A 23619-nucleotide genomic window follows, 5' to 3' on the forward strand; every position below is an offset into this window, starting at 1 on the left:
GAGTCAACAGGTTCTAAGACTCCTTGCTGATTTGTCCAATTTGTCCAATTCAGCATCAATTTTCCCTTTTAAGGCAAACGGTACCCTTCTTGCCTTTACTCTATTAGGAGTGACAGTGGGGTCTAATTTCAAAGACACTGGGGGACCCTTGTATGTGCCCAACTGAGGGCTGAATACATCTGCAAATTCCTTGCAGACTTCCTGTAAGTCTAACGTTTGCAAGCTGTTGAGCCCTGTAACTTGTATTCCCAGGGCCTCAAACCAATCGAGTCCTATGAGACTCGTACGATCACTCCCCACTACCAATACATCTAATGGACGTTCAAAATCCTTATACTGCACATTAAGGGTGGCGTCCCCCTTAACACACACTTTGGAGTTTTGAAAGTCTGTTAGTACTATGTTAGAAGGCCTAAGCTTGGCCTGGAAACCACTGCCAGAACAAATCTTTCTGAATGTGTGAATGGAGATGATTGAAAGTGCAGACCCAGTGTCTAGTTCCATGACCAATGGAACTCCTTGCAATTTCACCCTAAGTGACAGCTTCTTTTTAAGTGGTCTGTGTGTGCCTGTCTTAAAAATGCTTCTTCGTGAAGCACAGAAACCCACCCTGTTTTGGCTGGGGACCCTGGTACCTTTCAGGCGCAATTCTTCTCGGGGTTGTACCTTCTGTCAGCCCAGACACACAGCTGCTATGTGGCCTTGCTTCCCACATGCTCTACAGATTGCAGAATGGAACTTGCAGTCGGTCCTCTTGTGGCGACCTCCACACCCGAAGCACTTGGGTACAGGTGAAGGCTTTTCTTTGCCTTCCCTCTGCTTTCCTTCTTTGGTTGGGTAGAGATGATCTATTTCTTCATCAGGCTCCTCTTCTGAGCTTCCTTGAACTCCCTCGTAATGCACGGAAACAGCTTCTGGAAAGCTTTTGATGGGCCTCATATTCTTGATTGCCCCACTTGCTGCCTCTTCTGCAGTAACCTCTCTCAAGGCATCTTGGAATGATATGTCCTCTTTGGCAAAAAGCCTTTGTTGTACATCTCTGTTTCTCAGTCCACATACAAATCTGTCTCTCAGTCTTTCCTCTAAGTCTTTAAATTCGCAATGCTTAGCTGCCCTTCTTAATGCAGCAATGTACTCTTTAGCTGATTCACCAGCCCGTTGATCCCGCTGTTCAAAATTATGTCTCCAAGCAATAACAGACAACTTGGGTTGAAAATGCTCTTTCAGTAATTTCTTAAGATCTGTGTAGGTAACAGATTCAAGAGGTGCAGGGGCTACTAAGTTTTCAGCAATTTCAAATGCATCTTGACCACAAACGCAGAGTAGGGTGGCGGCCTTTAAATCCTCTTCTCTTACTTGATTAACTCTGAAATAATTTTCTGCTCGGGCCACATAAGATTCCCATCTTTCAGGATGTGTAATATCAAACTCTGAAAGTTTTCCAATCTTTGCCATTTTAGTAAAGCAGGAAGGGTCTATCAGCCAGCTTACCTCCAACGAAGCTGTATTGGCAGGCAGTTACTGAATTTAACGCCGTTTCCTCGCTGTGCTGGACTCCAGGGTAAGCTTACAATTGTTTGCGTAATTGCAAGGCCATCCCACCTTCGTCGCCAGTGTTGAGTCCTCGGCTAATGGCAATGACGACGCGAGACATTCTTGATGTTCAGTAACCTTCTTTATTTCTCTTCAGCAGCCCCGTTACAACTCAAGGCAGCACGGACTTCTCAGCCTCTCTTAAGGACCTTTTTCCCTGGGCCAAAAGGCAACATTTAGGCGCGCGAAGCGCCTCACGCATGCGCGCGAGCGCTGGTGCCAACCAGTCTGGTCCCGGGCAACTTGCAGCTGCCCGGGACCGTTGCAACGTCCTGAGCCTGCCCTTTTGCAGGCTCAGGACATAACAGGTTGACCTCCTTTTCTTTGTAGCAGCCCCTCAAATATTGGAACACTGTTATCATGTCATCCTCTGATTTACTGGGGAAGCCAGCATGGAAGGTTGCAAATGGCAATCATACGATTGCAGGCATTGGAATGATTGAGATAGAGATATTTTTTTCTCTATGTAATTATTTTTCTCAAATTAAACATTCTTTTTATGAAAAATAATAAAGCCATACTGAAATAGTTGACATTAGGTGGTTTATGAATTATTTGTGCAATTTTTATATATAACTTAGTATTAGTTAGGGCTGTTACTTGCATATCCTGGATTCAACAGGCAAAACCTTATTTTTCATTCATGAGATATGTTTTCTCTTTTTGACTCACGTTTCCCTTTTTAATGTTTTTAATAGCACAGTGATTTTCTGTATCAAATGAAAGAATACAGTACTTCTGTCTTCCTGTGTATTATTTATCTTTTAACCAGAGTACCTTTGATAGAATGTGGAATTCAAAACACTGATCTTTTGTCATTTGAATCAGAAAAATGTCCACAGATAAATTAATTGTAACTTTTTGCAACTGGCAGGAAAAAAAAAGGGAAAACAAAACTAAGAATTATAGTCTTGGTAAAAATAATCATATGGAAAAAGAAATGTGAAGACTCCTTTGTGTGAGTGTGAAGAGAGTACATTTAAAATAACTGAATATTTTTTAATCTATCAGGAAAGAAAATTTCCTATTTCACCAAACAATTAGTAGACTCTTCCCATCATTTCTTTCCTCTCATTTTTATAACATGTAAAAGAAATAATATAGGTAGTTATAAAATAATAAACAGTATTTTTTAAAAAAGAGATATTATATACTAGCTTGATATATGTTTCCCTCTCAAAATGAACACTCAAGATATCTTCCAGTTTAAAATCAATATAACAAAAATGCAGAATTTATCCAACAAAAACAAGTAAATTAATATAACTAAAATAATATAATCTTGACACTTTTTAAAATGAGTTCCCAAACTTAGGATCAAAGCCTTAACCCACAACTCCTACCAAGATAACAAGCTCCATAAATTTCATTTCTCAGATATGCTTAAAGATAAATTATAATCTCATTTTAATGGACCATTTGGAAGAATAAGGTAATCATTACTCTCAAGTAATGAATAAGATAATCATTACTCTCAAGTGTCCACTAATATAAAACTATATCCCTATTACAATTTACATCATTTGTATAATAACACGGCATAAAGAATATACATTTCTTTTTCACCAACAAGAGAATCTGCATTACAGGAGAAAATTTATTCTAGAGGCTGAAGCAGATTTTTGTCTATTTCAGGTTGCACTGGTTCACATTTCATGTGACAGATTTCCCCTTAGTGTTAGATCCTGAAAAGTTAAATTGAGGGAGGCTATGTAAGGCAGCTCTGAAGCTGTTGCAGACAAAATATTTCTCATTATCCATCCATCCATCCATCCATCCATCCATCCATCCATCCATCCATCCATCCACCCACCCACCCACCCACCTACCTACCTACCTACCTACTTACATCTCTCATGTTAAGAATAGGGCCAGTCTTACTTTGGAGCTAATGATAACCTACAGGGTGGGAGCCTTGGCAGAAAAGACCCAAATCTGAGGTTGAGTCAGATGTAACTTCTTTCTAAACAGGACCTGTAAACCTATCTAATGGGATGTTGATATATAATTGAATGGAGAATAGCTATCAATCTGGCGAATACCACATCCCAATTATTTTTTGTCACTTCTTTGAAGAGAGCCTATTTGCCAAAAAATGCCAGACCTTGGAAAAGTAAAGAAAACTTTGGAAATGGTGAAAATTTTGCCAATTGCTTGTCCAGATCTGAATACGGCTATATCATTTTTATTATCTAAATATAATATTTAAAAAAATGTTTGTAAGGTCACTATTCTTTAGATAATAAAATTCTTATGAATTTTATTGATAATTGTTCGTGTCTCCTTAGATAGCTTGAAAAAGTTATCACTTTCATAGTGATAACAGGAATATAAAATAACATTATTGGCATCAAGCTGAGATTCAAAAAATTAAACATAATTAGACTGATATTGATATAAATAATATTAGGCTGATAAGTTATCACATATCAGATTATTTTTAAATAAAGAATAGAGGAACATATTTTGCATGCTGATTACCTAGATCATTAACAGCAAATTTTAAGCTAAACTGGATTATTTTAAAAAAAAAAACTGGCACATGGTAAACAATCTGCCTTTTTTAAGCTGTGAGATTTCTTGGCTTATATCATATAAAAAGCACATTACTTTCCTTTTTCTACTATGCTGTTGGCTAGAAGAAAATATACACAATAAAACTTACTTTTTTTGCACATGCTTTTGGAGTGCAATTTTTCTGGAACAAAACTCGCCAATAAAAACTCTTACCTTTAAAATAAAACATGCAGGACCACTTTAAATGCATAAGACAGAATCTAAAGAGCTACTTTAAATTCCTCATGGACCTCACATCCCCAGTGGAATTTATTATTATTTTCTTTTCTACTTCTCTGAACTTCTGGCTTTTATGTCACAGTGCAATGCAGTCTGCTTTTACAAATCCCTTTTATTCTGAATGCAGTTTGTCATCAGGTATGAGGGATGGTTCTTGATGTACTAGATGTGGAATTAGTTGCATGTAGTTCTTTGGAATCTTGTTATGATATTAAGAATGAAATATAATTGACCTATTTTTTTATTTCTCTGACACTCTTTAATAGTTTTCAGGATTTGCATTCAACTGCATTAATCTTAGTGGTTTTTCTCTTGGTGTAACTGTATTTCTGTTTCTTTAATGTATGCATATTCAGAATTTTGGACATTGTGAGAAAAGGTTTCACTGGCAACTATTCTTGCCATTAAAAGCACTTCCCATCTGAATATCGGTTGCCAAAGTATGTGGTATCCAACAGAGAAAGGGGATGAGGACATAGATTGCAATGAAGCTGAACAGTCTGCACTTCCTAGAAGTGACACCAAACATCAATCTTTACCAAGACAGCCAGTACAGAGAAAAATAAGAACTCTTAAAAAAAAAAGGAACAAAAGGAGAATTATCTTATTTCATTCTCATTCCAGTGGTTTCCTCTTCAGATCCTTTCAAAGAAAATATATTCTCCTTGACATTTCAGGGTTTTGTTTTTTTTAAAAAAAAAACATTATTTCAACTTTAAATATAATTTTAAAGTTTTTAATGTTTGCACTTCAAAAGTATGTACACGCAGGCTCACTCTACATACATACAAGTTCACATAGGCAAGTAAACCAAGAATAGTTGCACAAGTGCGCTAGAAGATTTTTGTTTCTATGTAGGCAGGTTTCTGGTTTTCCAGTATTAGTACTTGTGATTTGCTAAAGTTCTGGTTATAATTGATACCAGATACCAAAAATATAAAAATGTTAAATCTGAAAAGGTGTGCTAATAAGCTGTGGTTTATGCCATCTGTATTTTGAACTACCTTTCCTTTTTCTGCTTTCCTAAAGGTAATTTTCCTAATGCCTAAATTTGATTTTTGATAAATTTGATTTGGCCTATTAATAAGAAAGAAAAAACTTTGTTCTGGGTGTTTCACCAGGACACAGAATTACACACTTCTCCACTTTACTTGCCAGTTTATATTTCTCCTTTTTCATTATAATAAAATCAAATCCTGGGTGTGATAGTAGTGAAATTTTTTTTTGCATAATTACTTAATGAATAAATGAATGAAGGGGTAGATATCAGGTGAGAAATGATTTACTAGTTTCTTTTTATGGAGAAAAGCAAAATTTGGCTAATAAGGACTTTTAGAATAGAAAGGTAGCACATTTAAAGAAGTTGGCAGATCAGTACAGAATATATTTGAGTGATTTGTCAAAGTGCTGATATTTCATATTCTCAAAATGGCTTAGGAAAAAGGACTTACTACAGAACTGAGGGATCAGAGGAGACAGACTTCCCATTTTCTTTCCAAAATGAATTAGCCAAGCTTAAAAACTTGATTACTAATATATTTTCCAAATTAGAACCTGAAGATAATTAATTTTATATTATCCCTTCATAGTTAGATTATTTAGGTATTGTTGACTTTTGAATGACCACAACTATTTACAGCTGTAACTCTAGGTTCAATTATGGTCATAAATCAATATATACAGGATTAAAGCTTTAATAATTTGTAATTTTAGTATAGAGCAGTGGTTCTCAACCTGTGGGTCAGGACCCCATTTGGGGTCGAACGACATTTCACGGGGGTCACCAAACAACGCAGTCCGCCATTTTTTTCCTCTTTTTCCTTAGCTGTGCTACTCCCTTTTATTCTATTGGCTTTTGAAAGCCAATAGAATAGCCTCTCTTGAATAGAGTCTAATTCTATTGGCTTTCAAAAGCCAATAGGAATTGTCCAGGCTGTCTCTGTCCTGCTGAGCCCGCCAAAAGTCCCATTCTGCAAACGGAGGTGAGCTGTCTGGAAGCTTCCACCCCTCCCTGCTGAGCAACTACTAAAAATGTAAGTAAAAGAGGGCCGGGGTGGGAGGTGGGAGGCCGGCGGGCTCAGGGAGGGTTGCTGGCGCGCGTGGGGCCCGGCGGGTGCCTTACCTCCCTTGGGCTGGGCCAGCTGGTGGCCCAGCCGGTGGTCAGCCTGCGCCGTCTCTGCCGCTTGCCAGCTACGCCTCGGCCAGCGCAGGGGATGACATCACGCATGCGTGGCGCTCCCGGGCAGGGAAAGTCCTCGACTTACGACCAGTTGGGTAGTCCTTGACTTACAACCAGTTGGGGGTCACGGCATTAAAAAGGTTGAGAACCACTGGTATAGAGGAACTGCATAAGTATAGATTACATACACTGGTTTAAAACATAATGTATTTAAAATTGGAAATTTATCTTTGATTCTAGGTTGGATCTTTCTTTGTTAAGCTTCCATCTATTACTTTCTGTCCTGGCCTCAGGTGCTTTGGAGAATAGGTTGACTTTCTCCCCTCAGTGATAGGAATATATTGTAAATATTGGAAAACTACTATCATGTCACCCCTATTAGACTAGACCCGTGGTGGCGAACCTATGGCACGCATGCCACAAGTGGCACGCAGAGCCGTCTCTGCGGGCACATGTGCCATCGCTCCAGTCCTAGGCCTTCAGCTGGGTTTTATAAAACCTTTTCGCTTTAGGCCTCTGCCGCCGTGTACAAAAAAAAAAATTCAATCAATCAATCAATTTCAACTTCTTGGGGGAAAAAAGATCTTGCAAATTTGGAATTGATTGATTGAACTTTTCAGTCCCACCCTGTCTGCCATTACCATCGCAGCTCCGTCCACCCAATGGGCCACGCCCACCTGGCACCCGAAAATACATGAGTGGGTTTTGGATTGCAGTTTGGGCACTCGGTCTCTAAAAGATTCGCCATCACTGGACTAGACATTCTCAGTTCCCACAACTATTTATCGTACGGTTTACCCTCTGGTCCCCTAATCATCTTTGTTGCTCTTGTCTTCATTCTTTCTAGAGTTTCAAAGTCTTTTTTGTACCATGATGAACAAAATTGGATAGAATATTGTAAGTATGGTCTTACCAAAAGTATTATGAAGTTGTATTAACACTTCATGTGATTTTGATTATTCTACAGCCTAGAATTTGTTAAATTTGTTAAACCTGAACTAAGAAAGTTTTACCTGTGCTGATTATGTTCATTTTACCTTTTCATCCATTTTGTTTTATTAAACATATTTCTATGTCTTAGATTGTAAATCTGATTAGTGACCAAAAGAAAAACTTGTTTTTCTTCTTCTTATAATAACAACAAAATATGCTCTTTAAGATATAGTGATATATAGCTACTTGGGGATTTTTTTTCTGTGGGTGTGGTGTGATTGCCTCCTTTTTTCTGGATAGACTGGCTGTGGAACTTTCTGTCTAAATTAGCTCAGATTGGTGGTTTGTTTGGATTGTTACAATTTTTGTGGATCTTATCTCTGGGAGGGATTGCTGTCCTTTTCAAATGATATGGCAGAAAATTAGGCAGGAGATTTCAATTTGGCATACATATGCACATATTTCTAAGGAAGGTTTAGCACTCATTCTTGGCATGTATATCCTGGGATATACATTTTTCCTGATTTCCTATTTGATACTAGCTGCCCCTTTCCTTGAATCCTTGACAGACCACACAAAGATTTTAATTTTTGAATGAAATAAATAGGATTGAGTGAAAAAACAAGAAGTTAGATTGAAGCAGTACATTTCCTAGTTTTTCCCCCTCAAAAAGCATTTTACATCTATCTCACTTTATTTCTCTACCTCCACTACCTTTCAATATTAAACAAGTTTGTTTAAAACAGTTTAAGGCCAATTATGTCAATGCCAGTATTTGTATCCAGACCTTAGGATAAATATGCGAGAAAGCCAACAATTGATGTGGAACGAGGGGAGAGAGAGAGAGAGAGAGAGAGAGAGAGAGAGAGAGAGAGAGAGAGAGAGAGAGAGAGAGAGATATTTCACACATATGAATTACTTCTTGATCTAATATTTCCAAAGTAATGTATACTAATAAAATTGTAAAAAATAAGCAATAAAACAGTAATGTAAACAGCATATAAAAGCAGCAAGTAACAGTTAAATTTGAGGCAATCTTCTGATCACTTGGTAGAAATGAAAGTCAAAACCTGGCAGCAACATGATGTATCTGTCTAGACTATTCTAATAATTTAGGACCAATGAAAAGAATCTCCTTCTAGTTGTAACCAGCTAAGTGTTGAACAGATTCAGCAGCATCATACAGCTTTCAAAACTCGGGCATCATGTTACGACTCAACACCGACTGTTAACTTAAAAATCTAGCTTTTCAGCTTTTGTCTGACCAATATTAACAGTTGAATTAAGCTCTCTCATTTATATTCTTCACAATACTCTATAGAGAAGCTATATTAGTGATATTTTATTGTTATACCTTGCAATATGTTCAGTAATTTATGAACTCAGGTATATTTTAATGATTAAATGATTAAAAACAAAATGCTAAGGATAATATATTAATAATGAACAAAGAACAAACTTGTATAAAACAAAGCTATATATAACAGCCATTCTATTAACACTATTATCCTAGTGTTAAACAGGAGTATAAAATGAAAATTAAACAATAACTCTTATTGTTTTTTTTTTAAATGAGTGTCTTACTATATTGGCAAAAAGGCACCCATTGGTTTGTTTCCTGGAGAGGCATTGGAACTGACAAAAGCATAGCTGATAAAATATTATTTCACAATCCCAGTCACTGGGTATTAGTATCTTTATTTGGATCTAATTGATCTTTCTAAACTTTTTAGAGCAGGGGTGTCAAACTGCCAGCCCACAGGCCAGATGCATCATGTTGAAACCGTGCCTACCCCATTGCTGACAATGGAAAAAAAGTCGTGATACATCGCGACACATCAAGTGACGTTGCGAGTTTGACATCCCTGTTTTAGAGGGATTGTCTTTTACTGTATAATGTCTATTAGAATAATTGTTTTGTTTCACAAAGGTTATTTGGAATTTTGAGAGCAATATCCTAAGCTCAAACATAATGGCTATCTTGAGTATTTGCCAATAACGGTCAGTTTTTCTCATGTGCATAATATTTACCAGAAAGCCAACACTGCCAGTTCTGCCTTCATCATATTTGATTATGTGTGAATAAATCAATGTCAGCTACCTATGTGGACCTAATCCTGCAGTTCCAACAATTCATTTAGTGACTATTCAAAGTTGAAACTGAAAAAAATGACTTATGACCATTTTTCACATTTAATGGCCATTTCAGTATCCCTATGGTCATATGATCAAAATTCGGATGCTTGCCAACTGACTTGTATTTATGAAGGCTGGAGTGTAATGGAATCATGCAATCACCTTTTGTGACCTGACAAGCAAAATCAATGGGGAAGTCAGATTTATTAAACAATCACGCAAATAACTTAACAACTGCACTGATTCACTTAACAACCATGACAAGAAAGATCATAAAACTGATTGAACAACTGTCTTGCTTAGCAATTGAAATTTTGGACTTATTTGTGGTTGTAAGTCAAGGACTACCTTTATAACAGAGTTTTCCAAGAAAAATCTATGGAAAATGATACCATATCATATGATTGAGGGTTAAAAGAAAGGTAACTATTTTCATTGTTCCTTTCCCCAAATATGTCTTCTAAAATTAAAATAAAGTTGGATCAGATATTTCAATCTGCTGTTTAGTTTAATTCTTGAATTTCTAATGTAAATAAGACTGAAATATATTGTCTGATCATAATTATAACATGAATACTATATTATTTCTACAAAAATTTTGCTTCAAAAATAGTGAAAATATTTCACATCTGACAGATTGGATTAAATAAAGATTCTGAAATAAAACCATGCTGTAGTTTATTCATCTCATTTGAAAATTATATTCTTCTAATATTTATATTAAGATTGGGGTAGAAAGCAAAGTCTCTTGTGGTGTATATTTTAATCAAGTTATCAAACAACAATGTTTTGAGATGCAAAATTCCCTTAAAGTAACCAATAAATGTGCAGAATTTTAAAATTATTTTTTCCTGGAAGATTGCCATTTGCATAATAAAATCAAAATTAAAAATTTAACTTTGATTAGAAATTTTTTGAGTCAAATCAAACTCAGTGGACACTTTGGAATGTGTATTGTATGAAATAGTCAGGATTTTTTTTCTCATAGAACGCTCAGAACGGAGTTCTGGCACCTTTTTTTGGATGGAACCTTGGAGAGTAGGCAAGGCAGGTTGTATGATGTGTGTGAGTTCTGACACCTTTTTTGTTTTTTTAGAAAAAAAGCACTGGAAATAGTTAATGTGTTGTTTGAGTGAAACAAAATATATTAGTGATTTTTTTGCTGTATATTTTAATTAATCATTTGTTTTCTAATTTAATAGTGGAAAATACTACAGTAGTTGAAACTCAAACTCATATATAGCACATTCCCACCTGTGCATAGCTTTTCGTACTGGGATTTTTAAACACACTAATTTTCCCAGCTGACTGTTTAATGTATTTAAAATGAAGAACATAATTTGTTGTTGTTTTTGCTGGATTAATTGAATACTGTTAAGTAATAAAAAGAATTTTTAGTAATTCTTTCTGAATATCATTTAACCTTTACTTTTGACCCTCAGGTGAATAAGAGCAGAATGGAAAATTATCATAGATTCTTTTCCTTGAACTTTTCACAATATAAAAAAAAATGAAGGGGAAGAAAAAAGCAAGATTCAGTTACAGTATTATATTTGTACAGCTGTATCTCATTGAATTGAGGCTTATGTTACACACAGTTTGTGATAGGAAGTATATGCTTTTAAAACAACTAAAGAGACAGATCTTTAACCTCCACGCTTTTTAGATTTCTTTCAGTTTGTTCATTTAGCTTCTGTCATATTCCTAGGAAGTATTTCAAATGAAAATTATTGTGCACTGTTGTAGTTTGAATGAATAACTTAGTGCCTAATGAACTAATTATGAAGGGTGGATTAAATTATTTTGTTTTCCTTAAATATTGAAATTTAAGAATACTGTATACTTGAAAAGAAGATTTTGTTGTTATTTTTTTAAAAAATCTCTTAGAGGGGATATTAGGCTTTCTTTTCCAGTTTAAATCATAGTGGCAGAGGGATCTAGCTGTATAGCAGCGGTTCTCAACCTGTGGGTCGTGACCCCATTTGGGGTCGAACGACCATTTTACGGGGGTCGGCAAACAACGCGATCCGCCATTTTTCCCCGCCATTTGCGTGTGCGGCACATCCTTATGACCGGTGTCGCCGTATAAAAAGGTTGAGAACCACTGCTGTATAGATTGTGAGTTACAACCAAGGGAGTGTAATCCAAAAACAAACACTTATTCCTGGCAAAAGCCCCTCCTCGCAGCGTCTCCTTAAATGTTACTCTCCAGGTGAACCTCATGAGCAAGGGTGCCCCCCTCCCAGGTAGTTGCACTGACTCTGCCATCTTTCCATTGTTCGCACTTGGGAATTGGGCAGACGACGATTTGCTCATTCTGGAGCTCCAAAGCTCCTCTGCTCTGCTGCCTGCCCTTTCTGTCTCCTCCCCACTTCCTTGATCAGCTTGAGCCCTTTCTTCCTCCCTGCCTACTTTTCCGAGGCCCGATGGACCTGGGACTGCCTTGTTCTCATTCTCAGGTCATTCCTCCTGAGTCATAGAGACTGCACCATCCCCTGCTCCATCTCCTCCTCCTCCTCCTCAGACTCAGACTCAGACTCAGGCTCTGATGGGACCATGACACTTTATATATTTTACTTACTGAATTATTATCAAATACCAAAAGAAAATATAACTACAATATGAAAAATCAATAAAATGAGGAATTAATACATTACACAGAGATAGAGGTAGAGATGAAACTAAGTAACATAGGTAATCAAGATATAATGGAAGTAGTCATATTTGAGAAGATTTTAACCATTCACTGAAATATCTTTAATCAATTTGCTTGTAAAAACCTTACTAATTCAGGGCAAACTGTTTGTCCAAAACAGTATAGGGTTTCCTGGTTGAGCAGGGGGTTGGATTAGATGACCATCAAGGTCCCTTCCAACTTTATCATCATCATCATCATTATTATTATTATTATTATTATTATTATTATTATTATTATTATTATGTTTTCATTAAAAAAGCAATACTAACGTGGAACATTCTGTGGTGCAAGGGATAACACATCTGGATGTACAAGATTGCCTTAGTGACTTTGTCTGAGAATATAAATATGTATTCAAATATCAAGTTTCTGACTAATTACCCTTACTAATATCTTCAAAATTTAAACAGTAAACAGGTTAGCATAAACACATTTCTATGCACAAAAGGTACTTTGCTAGAAAAATTTGTTTGGAATGAGAAAGAAATACACTACAGAGGCCTCTTTTAAAACTTGACACTTTGGGTATAGGTCCAAGTCAAGAAGTTTCAATTGGTTGTCTAATACATATTTTTCTGGACTAAAGGGATACACTAGGTCACATGAAAGACTACTCTTTTTTCCTTCAGAAGAAATGAAAGTCAATAAGAATAGACTGAGTCTCATCACATAGAATGTGCTTAATTTAGCCTTTCTTACCCTGGAAGAACCAATAAACTATTTTTACCCTAGAAGAACACAAAAGTACTTCCCAGATCTTTTGATGCCCTGTCCACAAATTATTATTAGCTACATACGAAGTTCAAAAAAGCCAATTTTTTTTTATTTTTTCCAGTCACGATCTCTCGTGGAACTTCTTCTGTGACTTCTCATAGAACCCCAGGTCCCCTAGAGAAAAGCTGGTTATCCCAATATTTTAAGCAACTCATTTACATGTGGACCTCTATGAACCTTTCCTATTATTGAGGAAGATTATTGGTATATTTTAAAATTGCTGGGAACACGTTACTGTTATCTTAAGAGAAGATTAAATAGATTAGTTACCTGGACACGTGCATGTTTGCTGCTATATACTTAACCCAACCTTGCCTTGAAATCTTGTCTCAAGACTTTCTGTAGTTCTTTTTGTTCTGAAGAAAGGCATCATCTGTGACAAATTGCAAAAAACTCTGTAAAAACATCTGAGATGCAAAACAAACAAACAAACAAAAACTGACGGGACCAAATTAATTGTTTGCCTCCAATAATATAGGTTCACCTTTCCGTGACTTGAATCTGTCGGAAAAGCCTTCTTTAATTTAAATTTTCAATCAGAGAATCAATTTGTGATAAATCCCATTTATTTACCATTTTTTAAAAAAAACAATGAAAGGTTCTTGTATTCTATGCCAAACTGAAGAATTCAGAGATTTTTTTGGACTTCCTGAATAGGAGAAAAAAATACCTGATTTTTCTGCAGCAAAACATAAAACATTTAACGTCAAAGGAATGTATGAATAGAGATCTACCTAAACCTAAAGAGTATGTAAAAGGAATTTCAGTGAAATAAGCAACATAGATTTCTTTATTTCATAGTTACTTTTAAATTCAAATACATACTTATAAAAACATACAGGTCTGTTAAAATGCTTGTTTCTTTCCTTTACAGATTTATTTTTTAGACATTCTTTTCCAGGTTAAAAATAAACAATTTTCTAACAATTATATAATTAAATAGACTGTTGGAAATAAATTATGTATATAGGTTTGGATGTTTGTGTGTTCATCTGTCTTTCCATCATCAGAGTAACTAAAAACTGAAGTTCGGTATGGCAGGAAATGCTGGCAAAAGAAAGACTGAGTATGGAAATGGGTTAGTTCAAGCAAGGGGTCCTATAGAGAAATATAATCTGTTTCCTCTTGAATACAAGCACATCTATGTACTCAGATGCAATATGCTATATTATTACACAGAAGAAAATAAAATGTTTCCTACTGCTATGAAAGGAGTTCTGGAAAGAATTCTGCATTCTCTGCATTCTGTCAGGCATTCTTTTCCAGAAGTAAAAGCTAGGATATTGATTGGACCAACACTTTACATATGCTTTCCATAGATTGGAGCATCAGGTATATTTCTAAATGCAGAATTTCTGTGTACATGAAAGGGTATATTTGCTTATTGCTAGATTTTAAAAATATAAATTTCATCATAATATTGCATGGCTCACAAAATCTTTTTCTTTTATTGCAGAGATTAATTTTTTATGGGCTGGACATCAAGTACATCATAGTTCTGAACATTATAACTTATTCACAGCATTAAGGCAATCTGTTTTGCAAAAATTTGCATCATGGGTGAGTATGTCCAGTGTATAGTGCATGTCAAAGACAAAAAAAGAGTAAAGCAATTAAAGATTTTTCAGAGTTTTAGAAACCATAAAAATCTGTAAATTGAACTAGAACATTTTTTGTATTTAGATACTACAGAACTAGATGTACAGTGCCCTTATGTATGAAGATTTCGTTTACATGTCCTCTGTGCCATTCTATGTATACTCAAGAAATAATATTCTGAGTAGAAGTATTATTCAAATGGAACTTTTTTTCAGTTGAGATAAGTTTAGCATCAAATTATGATGCATCTGTTCACTTGGGCATCAAATTAAAATGTGGTCCTGATCTGATTTTTAAATTATTTCCATTTTCAAACTCATTTTAATAACGAGACATGATTTAAAAATAAAATTTAAAAATCTAACTCCTTAGATATATTATCTGACATACTAATATATTATTTGTCCCTCTCTCTATGGTATGTAGTACACTAAAAAATAAAAAAACCTCAACCCTAGATTATCATGAAATAGCATTTACTCAGTGTGTCCAATAAAAAAGAGAATAATTTGAAAATTATTAATTTGATAATTAACTAATGAAATATAGTAAGTGTAATCAAAGGTAATAGAAACAGTGAACATAACTTATTTTGAAATGTTGGAATTTACTATATGTATACATTAAAAAAAATAAAGTGGGTATTAACATATTTATTTGTAACTGATGAGAATTGTACCAAAATAAAATAGTAATAATAATAGTAGTAAAATTGGAAGGGACCTTGGAGGTCATCTAGTCCAATCCTCTGCTCAGGCAGGAAATCCTACACCATTTCGGACAAATGGCTGTCCAGTCTCTTCTTAAAAACTTCCAGTGTTGGAGCATTTACTGCTTCTGGAGGCAGGCTGTTCCACTGATTAATTGTTCTCACTGTCAGGAAGTTTCTCCTTAGTTCTAGGTTGCTTCTCTCCTTGATTAGTTTCCACCCGTTGCTTCTTGTCCTGCCTTCAGGTGCTTTGGAAAATAGCTTGATTCCCTCTTCTTTATGTCAGCCCCTGAGATATTGGAATACTGCTATCATGTCCCCCCTTGTCCTTCTCTTCGTTAAACTAGACATACCCAATTCTAGAAACCGTTCCTTATATGTTTTAGCCTCCAGTCCCCTAATCATCTTTGTTGCTCTTCTCTGTACTCTTTCTAGAGCAGTGGTTCTCAACCTTTCTAATGCCGCGACCCCATAATACAGTTTCCCATGTTGTGGTGACCCCCAACCACTTATACATCACTGGGTGCCAGGGGCGTGGCCAAAGAAAAGGAGGAAAAAAATGGCGGACAGCCTTATTTGGCGACCCCTGTGAAATGGTCGTTCGACCCCAAATGGGGTCCCGACCCACAGGTTGAGAACCACTGTTCTAGAGTCTCAACATCTTTTTTACATCTTGGTGACCAAAACTGGATGCAGTATTCCAAGTGTGGCCTTACCAAGGCATTGCAGAGTGGTATTAATACTTGATCTTGATTCTATCCCTCTGATCTTGATTTTATGTGATCTTGATTCTATCCCTCTGTTAATGCAGCCTAGCAGTGTGTTGGCCTTTTTGGCAGCTGCAGCACACTGCTGGCTCATATTTAGGTGATTGTCTACTAGGACTCCGAGGTCCCTCTCACAGTTACTACTATTGAGCATGGTGCCACCTATGCTGTACTTGTGCATTTGGTTTTTCTTGCCTAAATGTAGAACCTTGCTTTTTTCACCATTGAATTTCATTTTGTTAGTTAGTGCCCAGTGTTTGTATTATATTATATTATATTCTATCTAAATGATAAAAATAGAAAATAGAAAATGGGCTTGTTGCAAGGCACTCAGAGTGGGCTCTTTTCCTTGGTGACTCTGTTTATTGCTCAGTTTAGCCTCTTTCCTTCCTTAAGACAGTTAATTTGTCAAATGATCAAATACACCATGACCTCCATGGTGGATATGAGGACAATCTTACTGTGACAGCCATTGATCACTATTCCTTCTCACACTAATGCTGTAATTTGAACCAGAGTTACAAGAGGGTGAAGAAGTATATTCTATTTTCACAGAAGTAGTAGTCAACTTGCTGACCGATGATAACAAAGTCTTTAGAATGGAGTAGTCACAATTTTAAAAAGTGGTTCTCAACCTGTGGGTCGGGACCCCATTTGGGGTCGAATGGCCATTTCACAGGGGTCGCCAAACAACGCAGTCTTGAATAGAGTCTAATTCTATTGGCTTTCAAAAGCCAATAGGAATTGTCCAGGCTGTCTTTGCCCTGCTGAGCCCACCAAAAGTCCCATTCTGCAAACGGTGCTGCACCAGTTGAGTAGTCCTCGACTTACGACCGGTTGGGGGTCGTGGCATTAAAAAAGTTGAGAACCACTGATTTAAAAAGTCAAAACATAGTTTATTAATAAACAGTAGGAAATATGGGAATAGGTTCATTGAAAATAACTTTAAAATGGAGTTGCAAACTATCTCACCTTATATTATGCCTACTTCTTTGAACATAATTCTCTATTGTTTTTATTGTGAATTATTTCCACAATGCTGTAAAGGCTTTCAGACAATGCATTTAAATTTAAATTTGTTTCTGCTTTTTGATATATTTCACCAACATTCATCCTAAAAGCTCTGTCCTTTAGATTTATACAAATTTAAATAAATATTACAAAAATGTGCTAATATAATAGCTAATAAAATGAACAGTCTACACTGTTTAGCATCATTGACCATTGGAACCAAACTCATAAATGGATTAAGAAGCAAGTAGATTAATTTATGTGAGTGAAATTTTTCTCTTAATTAAAACAAGTTGTTCTTGTAGATATGAGAGTTTATTAACTATGGAATTATGACATCTTTATATAACAACTTGTTTCAGAATGAGACCAAACGTTCTAATTCGTATGGTATTATGAAAGTCTGTGGTCTCCAGTGAAGCAATTGGTTTCTATTTTCAGAACAATAGAAAGAAACAAAAGTACTTTATGCTGCTTGTTCTGTTTCAATAATTTTTTTGTGATGCCAAAATGGAAAATAATCAGTTTCTCATAATCTTTCTTCGTTGCTTTGGAAAAGGCTATATGCTGTCAGTTCATAATTTTCTATTTCCCTGATAATAACTGTTCCAAATTCTTCTCTTAAAATGCTTTATATAAATACACACAGTTATATAACCCTTTGTTGGATTACAGTGCTAATGTTTTTGGCCTGGAGGTTTTCAGATTCTTTCTTAATGATAATTAAATGGAGGCACATGAGTTGTATGGAAAATATTGCTCCTTTAGGAATTCATCATTCTGACTAGTAAGGTGTTCCATATCAAAAGAGCAACAAGGAAAATAGTTAAAAAAATTAAAATAATAAAACATGGCAACCCATTTTGTTATTTTCTCATCTTTATTGCTACTAGATTTCAAGGAAACATATTTCACAGTATTAGAATATCATAGGATGCCAAGAGTTTTCTGTTATCTGGCTCTTTCTGTTCATATTGTCTGAGGCATATCATGATTATGCAGCTAACTTTACACCCACAATACAGAGATTTGCACAATGGAATCTAACCTTCTCCAGCTTGATTTTGGCTTAGAAAAATAAAATTTTAGTCCAGTGGATTTTGAGGATAATATATTGAAGTTTTGTTATTTAATTTCTTAAATTGCTTACTTGACAAATTTTGATTTTTAAAAAAATATTTTTGTCATTATTATTTTCTTTTTTTTAAAGGTATTTTACCTTCCAATGGCTTTTTGCATTCCACCTTCAGTATTCGCTGTTCATCTGCAGTTTAATCTCCTTTATCAGTTCTGGATACATACAGAGGTAATTTAGACATTTGACAATGCCTAAGCAGCCAAATTGGATCAATGTCTTGAAAACCTATGTGAAGCTGATTTATTATATTAGAAAATTATTTTTATGACTCATTTGAAAAGAAGCACAAGCTTATTTTTATTTTTTATTTTCTACTATATACTCAATTCTCAATTTATTCTCCATTATATACTCGGTTTATAAGAAGCCCAAAGGCACTTGGTTCCTGTTGTCATATTTGTTTGTTTTGTTTACTTTATATGCTGCCAATCTCACTATCCACTATCTCAGTTGTCTTAAAAAAATATTTGTTTGTTTAATTTATATGCTGCCCATCTCGCTATCCAAAGTATTTTAAACCATAGCAAGCAAAAACAATGTTCTTTTAGTATAATACTACCGTATGTCTTCACTTTATAATAGGTTTAAAACTGCAACACTATTTTTGTTATATCTTAAATATTTTAAGAAAAATAGGATTGCATTTATAATGAATAAACAATGAATCAACAATGATTGTTGATTTATGAATCAACAATTCATAAACAATGAATCAATTTTGCCATTGGCTTCCTTTCTTTCTCTTTTTAAAATATTTTATTTCAGTATTTTTTTTATTGAAAGTTTTTAAATTTTACAAAACAAATCCCTTCCCCAAACCCCCACCCTCCCGTACCCTCCCCCATCTTCCCCAAACCTCCCATACCCTCCCTCAACCTTCCCAGAGCTGAGTACAGGCTTAATTAAAATTTTCAAAGAAAATAAAAAATAGAAAAAAACTTAAAACACATATAAATCCTAAACAAATCTAAATACCTTAAATTAAACAAATTATCTTCTCTAAAACATAATAGTTGCAAACATTAAACACACATTATAATATACTTTAAACATTTTCTAGTATTGTACTTATATTATTATCCATCATTCTATATAGAATCCCCAAAACACAAATTTAAACATTACTTTCTTTAAATATCCATACCTACAATATAAGATCTAATCTCCCTCTTTCTTTACTCTAGAGCACAAAAATAAGCATATAAACATTCATTATACCATTAAGACTGGATACTCTTTTGAATAGTTAAACTAAATACTTATATTTAAACTTCTTATCTAAAATTTTCGTTCAATCTCCATAATCTTCTCTCCTATCAAGAAAAGAAAAAACTTAGAAAACATATAAATCCTAAACAAATCTAAATATGTTTAATTAAACAAATTAGCTTCTCTAAAAAATAATAATAATAGATCCCATAAACATAACTTAAAACATTAAAATTCCCTTATGCCTCTTTAAATCTTTACCAATAACAAATTCCTCCACAGTAAACACATTCCTTCTCTTATCCATAAACCTCTTAAAGGTAATTCCAAAAAGTTTGTAAATCTTAGTTCTCCCGCAATCTCAATAGTCTTCTAAATACTTAAACTTAAACTTCTTATCTAAAATTTTCATTCGATCTCCATAATCGTCTCTCCAATAGCCAGTTCCATCCACTGTAAACACAATCCTTATCAGTCTCTCTTGTCCATAAATCTCGAAAAAAGTACTTTAAAATCTGCCCTTAAAGGTAGCTCCAAAAAATTTGTAAGTCCTGGTTCTCCCACAAACTCAGGAACCAATACTTGTGAGGCTTCCTTAACCTCCTTCTTCTGTTGGTCTTTCTCTTTACATTTATATGTTGCACAAGTTGTCCTCTGCTCTTTCATCTCGACTTGTTGAGGCCCCTCAAACTGAAATTTCCCATTTTTAATTAATATAGGCTCTTCACACTGCAATTCTGCCCTTAAAGGTTGTTCCAAAGAGTTTATAAATCCTACTTCTCCCGCAGATTCAGGAACCAATACTTGTGAAACTTCCTTGACCTTCTTCTGTTGATCCTTTTCTTTACAATTGTATTTTATACTGGTTGTCTTCTGCTCCTCCATCTCTACTTGTTGAGGCCCCTCAAACTGAAGTTTCCCAATTTTCATAAGTCTAAGCACTTCAGATTGCAATTCTGCCTTTTTATCTTCCAAAGCTTTAAACGTGATAGGTGGCGATGAACATACCCCCAGGACCGAAGTATAAAAGTCTTTTGCTTTAGAAACAGTATTAAGACTATAACGTATCCCCAGGTAATTCACCACCATTCCAGTCGGAACATCCCATCTAAACAAAATTTGTCTCTTTTTAAGTTCGTCTGCTAAAAAAGCAAACTCCTTTCTTCTTCTTAAAATTTTAGATGGGATCTCCTTTAAAATTATAACATTTTGTGAAGCAATTTGAAACCTCTTCTTATAAAAAGCTTGTATAATTTCATTGCGCAGGGATCTTTTCCCAAAGTAAATTACCACATCTCTTGGCAAATTCTTTTGCTCTGCCACCACAGAGTTAACTCTAAATGTCTGTTCAATTTCACTAAGTATTTCCTCTTTTTCTCTATTCAAAATCACAGCAAAGTCCTTTGCAACCATCTCTCTCAGATCTCCTTGCACAGACTCACCCAAACCTCTGATTCTTAAAGCATATTCCATTTGTTTATATTGAAGCATAAGAATCTCATCTTGAAAATTTTTCATCTCTTTTTCCATACTTTCAAATTTTTCCTCCATCAATTCCACTTTTTCTACTACTTCTTCTACGCGAGAATTCAACTTTTCAAGAACAGAGGCAACTCCTTTTAAAGCCAAAACTATCTCTTGCCTCAAAATCTTATTATTTTCCTCTAGAATCTCTTTCATTTCTCCCCTAATTTGAAGTATAACATCTCCCATCATATCTTGCAAATCCTTCACCATTGTTGACTGTGGCAAAGAAGAAGATGAGGCTATTAATTTAGGTTGTTGCGCTGATGATGACACCGAAGAAGAAGCCACTTTAGAAGCTGTAGGGATTACTGGACGCTTTGGAGCCATCTTAAAAAAATCTTTACTCCTTCTTAGAAATTGCAAAAATTAAACAAAGGAAAAAAAGAAGTTAACTCCATAAAATCAAAAAAAAAATCCTTCAAGAGGAGATCATTATAATAAAAAAAGGAGTTCAAAAAAAAGAAAAGAGAGAAAGAAAAAAGAATAATTAAATAGAAAAAAATCCATTCCATTTTTTTAAAAATACAAACAGTACAAAAAACAAACCAAAAAAGTACAAAAATAATAATACTAACACTCCATTCCAATCATTAAAAAAAAACAAAAAAAGGAAAAGGGAAAGGGAAAAAAGAAACCCCAAAAAGCCTGCCGGTCGCCATTCTACCTTCCGAAAAAAAAAAAACACCGAAAGGCTTGCCGATCGCCATTTTACTTTCCCTTTCAACAAAGGAAAAAAAAAATAAAAAGAGGGAATATAAAAGTAAAAATAAATCTTTGAACTTAAAATCCAAATAAAATCCAAGAAAGCAAAAACTAAATCCTCTACTCAGCTCTGTCTGCTTCTAAAAAAAACTCACCAGTTAACTTTAATCGCGGAGGTGGTTGCAGCGGCTTGTTTTGTCCCTAGGGACAAAAGCAGCTGGGAAGCGGAGACAGTCTGAACTCCGTGGGAGCACTCGTTTCACCCCCCCAAAAAAAACTTTGGGGGTGCATAAGAGGCTCTACCACTATTCAGACACCTCTCTACCCCCCCCTTTGCCCGGGAGGGGGTTTTTGAACCGCTGAACAGCTGATGTCCACTGTTCATGGCGATTCAAACACTTACCCAGGAGGACGGCTACAAAGTAGCCGCCATCGCGCGCGCAGATCTACCGGAACATTTCAGTATTTTTAATATGCCAAAATATGGATTTGAATTTTCTTGATTTATGGCAGTGTGTTTTTATATTTTAATACACTTCTTGAACATGAATGATTGCATTTGCTATTTTCAAATTGTTATTTATTTTTTATATAGAACATGTATTATAGATAGTGGTCCTTTCCTTATCAGCTCTTAAAAGGACAGCTCAAAACCTGCCTAATATCTGTTAAATACATCATTACCACCATAATCGTCAAAACATGAGGCTAAAATAATGACATTTAAAACCTGGAAATAGTTTTGAGTCCTTTCCTAAATTGTAGTGGGGAAAAGGAGGATTTGTTTCAGCTCTGCTGGTAATTATTTTCTATAATAGGAGAGCTGCCAAATAGAATGCTAAGCTCATCGATCTCAAATATGCATCTTATTAATGTGTATTTCTTGATTAGACTCTTTAAATTAGATTAAATAAATTAATCAAAAGTCTTTATTAGAATCTAGATCAGGGGTGTCAAAGTGCCAGCCTGCGGGCCGGACGCATCACAAGGAAACCGTGCCCACCCCATTGCTGGCAATAGAGGAAAAGGTCCAATACGTCACGCAAAGTCACATGACATTGCAAGTTTGACATGTCTGATTAGTGTCTTTGGTTTAAATGTTCAATGTTTATAATCCTTGGGGGGGGTATCAGATGAATTCAGACATTAACGGATGCCTCCATATTATTCATGCCCTGTGCTGACTTAATGTATTATTATTCACTTTATAGCTTTGAGTGTATAGACCTATTGAAGTTACATTGAATTATATGAGCTTTACTTTGAATAGTCATGCATCAACTGCCCTGTAATTTGTATATTTCCCTTGTGTAATAATCTAAAATTTGAAAGTGGTTTGTTTTAAATGTAGATATTCATATGAATAAGCTCTATGTGTGCAGTACCGAGCATATGAAAACTTTCCCGTGAATAATCCCGAGCCAGTCTTTTGAGGTCTCTACATGAATTCATAGAGACTATGAGATTACTTCAGGGATGCCAGGCTCCAGGCATATGTGACATAATTAGATTGCTTGATTCAGACATACCAGAAAGACCATCTGAGTTGAGGTCCAATAGGAAGCAGAATCTCTTATCAAACATTATAAGTGAAATAGTTGCATTATATACCAAGTTCACTCATAGGTTTAGAAATGAGGGTTTAGAAATAAAAGAACAAAAAACCAGATGCCAGCACTCTGCTCTCAAGATAATTTATTACAAATATGACCTTGTGTTTCTTCTCTAAACAGTTTTGAACCCTAAATCTTCACTTCTTTATACCCAGAATATAGTTATATTAGAATTCAATCCCCCATGAATCCCTTTATGATCCCAACAGGCTGGTTCTTTTAGCTTGTTTTTACT

At 35.2% G+C, this 23619-nt stretch overlaps 1 protein-coding gene across 1 annotated transcript in view; it reads left to right on the plus strand.

Annotated features, from left to right (window-relative positions):
* AGMO (alkylglycerol monooxygenase) overlaps positions 1 to 23619 on the plus strand; it is a 126155-nt gene that overhangs the window by 68491 nt on the left and 34045 nt on the right. Inside the window, exons 4-5 of the mRNA XM_039332852.1 lie at positions 14566 to 14669; positions 18406 to 18501. Of these exons, the coding sequence (XP_039188786.1) occupies positions 14566 to 14669; positions 18406 to 18501 (200 nt within the window). The remainder of the gene's footprint in view (positions 1 to 14565; positions 14670 to 18405; positions 18502 to 23619) is intronic.

This window comes from Crotalus tigris, unplaced genomic scaffold, assembly GCF_016545835.1.
Source record: "Crotalus tigris isolate CLP2741 ecotype Arizona unplaced genomic scaffold, ASM1654583v1 scf7180000017624.2573661763:2888555, whole genome shotgun sequence".
NCBI lineage: Eukaryota > Metazoa > Chordata > Lepidosauria > Squamata > Viperidae > Crotalus > Crotalus tigris.